This window comes from Coffea arabica, chromosome 5c (assembly GCF_036785885.1).
Source record: "Coffea arabica cultivar ET-39 chromosome 5c, Coffea Arabica ET-39 HiFi, whole genome shotgun sequence".
NCBI lineage: Eukaryota > Viridiplantae > Streptophyta > Magnoliopsida > Gentianales > Rubiaceae > Coffea > Coffea arabica.
In genome coordinates, this window is record NC_092319.1 from 25354633 (window position 1) to 25360599 (window position 5967).

The window sequence follows — 5967 nt, forward strand, 5'->3', positions numbered from 1 at the left end:
ACTTGTTTCAGATGGACCCTTTCCCCTTCCCCTTCCCCTGCCTCTTCCTCTTCCTCCACCTCTTCCCTGCCAGTTTCCAACATTGAAAGGTGGATCTTTACCCAAATAAGCATAGTTGAGATTAATATAACCTTTGTCTGCTTCTGTCAGTGGCCTTTTTGATGTACTTCTCTTGTTCCTATGAACTGCTGGCCTTGAGGTGGATTGTTGGGACTGAGGTTCATGTGTTGGCTGCTGTTGAGAAGGCTGGGACTGAGGTTGATGTGTTGGTGGCTGCTGAGAAGGCTAGGACTGATTTCTTTGTCCCTGATTCTTGCTTACCTGCAAATTAAAGAAAGCATTTCAGATCACAAAAAAAGGTCACAAACAGGCTGAAAGTTATAATGAAGTGCAAACATACACGTTGTCTTTTTGTTGGTGCTTCGTGCTGCTGCTGTTGAGAAGGTTGTCCAGTAGGTGCTGGTTCTTGAGAAGGTTGCTGTTCAGTAGATGACTTAGGAGGATTCTTGCAAGTTTTAGCATTATGTCCAATCCCTCCACACTTTCTACAGTGGATTACAACCCTCTTTCGTAACCTTTTGCCATGATCTTTTCCTTCTGTAACATCTCTCTTTCTAGCTTTCTTTGGCCTACCAGGTTGAGTGACACTTGCTGGTGGATCCAACTCCAGCATGTCTGACTGTGGCCACTGAATATCTCCATTAATAGGCTGCAACACATTATCATAGATGGTAAAAAATACCTCCCTATGATAGCAATTAGCCAACATTTTGTAGGGATCCTTTTTAGCTCTATGTAGAGCAGCAATTGCATGGGAACATGGAATGCCACTCAAGGCCCACAAATTACAGGTGCACTCATTTTTGTCAAGGTCAACAGCAAATTGGGCTCCCCGTGGCCCTTTTGCTTGATAACCTGAGCTTGAATTCCATGTTATTTCCCATTATGCTGCACGTTTGACCCTTTCTTCCACAATTTGTCTAATGAGTGGTCCACCATCTAACTTGTATTTTTCCATTGCTGCCCTTCTCTTTTGGATCCTTTCCATGAGGTATTCCCTAATAGCCTCCATCATAGAAATAATAGGCTGGTCCCTAGCCTCTAAAATATGGGCATTAAATGATTCACAGAGGTTATTAACCAACATATCACACTGTGTATGTTTGGAAAAAAAGGCCTTACATCAATGTCGAGGGTGTGGTCCCTTCTTCACCCATGCATGTGCTTCTTGGTCATAGGCTTCAAGGTCATCCAAGGCTTGGTTGAAATGTTCAACTGTTGTGGTGCTTGCTATATGCCACAATCGATCCTTTAAACCTAATCCTGGATGTTTCTTCTTGAAATTCCTATACATGTGTTGAACACAGTATCTGTGTTCAGAATTTGGTAGAACCTCTGCGAGTGCTCTGTCTAGTCCCTACAAAAAATATCACAACAGGTATAAGTTAGATATCTAAGCCAAGAGGTTAGTTTGAGGGCAACAAGTATGCTATATTAAAAAGTTCAGGGGCTTGTTTTTACCTACACTAAAAGTTCAGGGGCTTAAAATCTGCTATAAAAAGTTCAGGGGCTTGTTTTTACCATAGAATAAAAGTTTTAGATCTCTCATTAAGCTTTTACCTTCTGCTGGTCGGACATGAAAGTATAATGTCCCTGGTTCTGTATTTCCAGGTCGCCACTCAAGAGGGTTAGGAACCATCTCCATTGCTCCGTGGCCTCTTTTTCAACAGCTGCCCACTAAATCTATCATTTTCTTCCTCTACTTGTGATTCAGATTCATCATCTATGTTTTCACCCTCTGCTTCATGTTCACCTTGCTGTTCACCACCATAGTCAGCTTCATGTTCACCTTCGTGTTCACCACCACCATAGTCAGCTTCATGAACACCCTCTTCTGTCCCAACATTACTAGCTGCATGAGTGCTTTTTGCTGTTTTTGCACCCCCTACCTTTTCAACCGTATCTACACCTTCTACTGGCCTAACATTACTATCCCTTTGACTATTTTTTGCTCTTTTTTCACCCCCTACATTCCCAACCATACAATCCCTTCTACTACTCTTCCCAGTACCTGCATATCTAGTTATGCATTCTTCCTCATCTACTTCCTCTATGACAACTCCAGTTTTCTTTTTCCCCTTGTCTGGTGACTCTATTATTACAGCATTTTTCAGTTCTTCAATTTCTGGGTCTGTCAGATGATGGCAATACACTTCCATCACCTTGAATTTATATGCCCAGTCACAGAATGTCCTAACATGGGTATCAGTAGACAATTCTCTCAAACCAGTCCTTATATCTGCAACTGGTTCAAGGTAATAGTATAAAATGGTTGCATTACGATGACCAACTTTTCCAACCATTTTATTCAACTCATGCATTGACATACGTTCAGCATCACACATATCTATGTAGGCCACTTTTCCATTCTCATAACTGACATAATTTTCCCAATTTATTCTTCCCCCATGGTGTAATCTTATGCTAAATATTTCACATTCTGGATCTGCATATCAATATGAATATATTGTTTCAATACAAATTGGGCTACAACAAATGCAGATAAATATACTATTCAAATTCAAATATATTAATTAAAATTTCAATTTCTTTTTCACATGCTTTTTATCAAGGGGAAACCCTAATGTAATGCTTAAATCGAAGTTAAACAATAAAAAAGTTCCAACTTTTAATGAAATGCTAATTATTCGTCAATCCCTACACTTTTTGAACATCTAAACAACAAACTTTGGTGCCCACCACCATACCCCTACATCTAGGACCACTGGCACGTCACTTTCAATAACCCCTACCACCAAAATTTTACTCTTTTCACCCATCTGACCACTAAATATGCTACCTATTTCACATTTAAAGATTCGAATGAATATACATACCATAAGCGAGGACAGGATCAAAGTATTCATTTTCTGGCCTGATTTGCCACCCCTCCATTGTTGCTTCAATGTCGATGATACCCAAACCCGACAAGTAGGAATTAACTCTCTTGCTCTTCTCCCTCTGCAAAGATCCTCAAGAGAAGATGAAAATGGGTAAGGCTGTTGCTGTGAAGTTTCGACTAGCAGTTGGGTTGGGTTACGAAAATGGAGGGAGGAGTTGTGCGCTTTTTGTTTAGAATATGCGGACAAAAATGCCCTTTGAAGAAGTACAGTTGCATTCGTGTGAATTGGTCCTCCGGTTGCAAAACCGGAGAAACTGGCTAAAAGGGCCACGGTTTATCAGTTTTACAAGTTCAAGGGCTTAAAGTCAGAAAAAATTAGATGAGGGGCTTAATTTTACCTAGACAAAGAGTTAAAGGGCCAATTGGATAATTTGCCCCAGGATTTACGACGATTGTACTGGTGGGACAAGATGAAAAGGGATATAGCTCAATATGTACAAACTTGTCTAGTATGCCAGCAAGTTAAGGCCGAACACCAAAAACCTTATGGACTACTACAGCCTCTGGAGATACCCGAATGGAAATGGGAACATATCACTATGGACTTCGTTTCTGGACTACCTAGAACCCAAAAAGGACATGATGCTGTTTGGGTAATCGTTGATCGGTTGACCAAGTCGGCTCATTTCTTACCAGTGAATATGAAGTATTCCATGGATAAGTTAGCTCGAGTGTATTTGGAGGAGATTGTGAGATTGCATGGTGTGCCCGTGAGTATAGTTTCCGACCGAGACCCTCGTTTCGTGTCCAGATTTTAGCAAAAGTTTCAGGAGACTTTTGGGACGAAGCTGAATTTAAGCACCACTTATCATCCTCAGATGGATGGACAGTCGGAGCGGACGATTCAGACCCTTGAGGATATGTTACGAACTTGTATTCTAGAGTTCGGGGTAGTTGGGATCAACATATGATGTTAGTGGAGTTCGCCTACAATAACAGTTACCATTCATCGATCCAAATGGCATCGTATGAAGCTCTTTACTGGCGAAAGTGCCATTCACCGATATACTGGGATGAAATAGGAGAAAAGAAGATCCTAGACTCTACTATTATTCCTTGGATAGAGGATGCCCAAGAAAAGATCAAGTTAATCCGTCAGAGACTCCAGACAGCTCAAAGTCGCCAGAAGAGCTATGCAGATAACCGAAGAAAAGATCTAGAATTTGAAGTTGGAGACCATGTTTTCCTTAAGATTACCCCGTTGCGGAGTGTTACTGCTGGCAGAGGAAAAAAGCTCCAACCTAGATTCGTAGGACCTTTTTCGATTCTTCAGCGAGTCGGGAAAGTAGCGTACAAACTTGAGTTGCCGCCAAACGTGTCACGGATTCACGATGTATTTCATGTATCAATGCTCAAAAAGTACTACCCCGATCCAACTCACATTGTGCAACCGGAGGAGATTGAAATTGACGAAGCCCTTACCTACGAGGAAAGACCTGTGCGAGTACTTGATAGAAAAGTTAAGGAGCTGAAGAATAAACAAATTCCACTGGTGAAGATTCTGTGGAAGAACCACGGAGTCGAAGAAGCGACCTGGGAGATGGAGGAGGAGATGAGAAAGAAATACCCTGGATTGTTTAATGACTCAGGTGAGAAATTTCAAGGACGAAATTCTTTAAGGGGGAGAAAGTGTGAGACCCCGAAAATTTTCTTATTTTCTAGGCATTTATTTTAGGCTTTTGGGCTTAATTTTAGTGTTTTCCTTAATATGTACATTTTCTGGGGATTTTATGAGAAAATATGAATTTTAAATCACTTTCCTGAAATAAGTTATTTTCTGTGGTAATAGGGGGTACAGTGGATGTGGGACCCACTAGTGCGATTGGTACAGTAAATGTGGTTTGGGAGAAATTTTATATATGGAGATTTTATTACCTTGTATTATGAGCTAATTAGAGGTTAGCTAATTTAATTAAGCATTACAAGACAAGGACGTGGGATAAGCTTGAAAGGGGCACATGTTGCATTTCTATTGAAAGTTGGACTTTTGACCATTTTCTTTACCTTTCCTTATAATCAATTTTGACCCAAAAATCCCCTCATTTTCTCCTCCTCTTGGCCAACCATCATAGAGAGAAAAAGAGAGAAAACTTCCAACCTTGGTTCTTCATTTCTTGCTAAAATCTTGGAATCTAACCATTCATCTCCCAAATTTCTCCATAAAACCTACTTGCTAGGTAGAATTGAAGTGCTTGGTGGTTTTGTTTGGAGGGAAAGACTCTCTTCTACCTTGTATCTTGTGTTTGAAAGGTGAGTGGTTAAGGAATTGCTCTTTGTTGGTTATGATGTGAAATTAGTAGGTGTTAGTAGTTAAAGATGCAATTTTATGGAGTATTTCATGAATTATGGTTGAGTTGTCTAATTTTTCTATTTCTTGGGAATTTTTCTGTTTTATATAGTTGCTTATAGTTAGCTGAGGTATGAGAGCCTTATATTGAAGAGTTTAGAGCCTTTATGTGTTAATGGACGTTGATTGCGGAAAATTTCCGCTTTTGTAAGAAAATTTCAGTTTTAGGGTTTTATATTTGGGGCTTTTCTATGGTTTGCCTTGAGCCTATGTTTGATTGACTTTTGAGGGTAATAAGACCCTAATGAGGTGAGTGGATTGACCTATAAGCTATGTAGGTGTGTGTGTGATAACTTGGATGATGAATGATAGGTTGGAAATGTGAAAATCCAAGGGGAAATGCTGTCCAAGGTTATAGAGAATTGGTAATCTTGAGTTGGGAATGATTTTGGATCGAATTGAAGAGGGTTTGGGATTACTCATACCTAACACCACTGTCACTTCGTTTTACTTTTGAGTGATAGCATACTAGTGGATCATTATAACGATTTGACCCGTAATCGAGTCTCAAACATGCTTTTCTTGCTTGTTTAGGTCCTACCGGTGATCCGGGGCCTACGTCCGACGCGAACGTGTGAATTGCTTGATTTCTTCGGGGAGTGTATCATTATATGGTCTTTTATACTTGTTATGTGACTTGAATGACTTGAATGGGACG

The 5967-nt window shown here is 40.3% G+C and overlaps 1 protein-coding gene across 1 annotated transcript; it reads right to left on the reverse strand.

Moving 5' to 3' along the window:
• Window positions 1–328: 328 nt before the first annotated feature.
• On the reverse strand, window positions 329–1638 carry LOC140007249 (uncharacterized). The gene is made up of 4 exons (XM_072049952.1): window positions 1621–1638; window positions 1214–1417; window positions 997–1153; window positions 329–915 (listed from the first exon to the last, which is right to left on the reverse strand). The coding sequence occupies exons 1-4, from the start codon at window positions 1636–1638 to the stop codon at window positions 329–331; spliced, it is 966 nt and encodes a 321-aa protein (XP_071906053.1).
• Window positions 1639–5967: the final 4329 nt, after the last annotated feature.

Excerpts from the sequence above, each read along its gene's own strand:
- LOC140007249 (XM_072049952.1), bottom strand. Across the intron at positions 1,154-1,213 it reads ACCAAGAAGCACATGCATGG|TGTGATATGTTGGTTAATAA; the intron begins GTGAAGAAGGGA and ends AAACATACACAG. Across the intron at positions 916-996 it reads GGAAAAATACAAGTTAGATG|GTTATCAAGCAAAAGGGCCA; the intron begins GTGGACCACTCA and ends ATTCAAGCTCAG.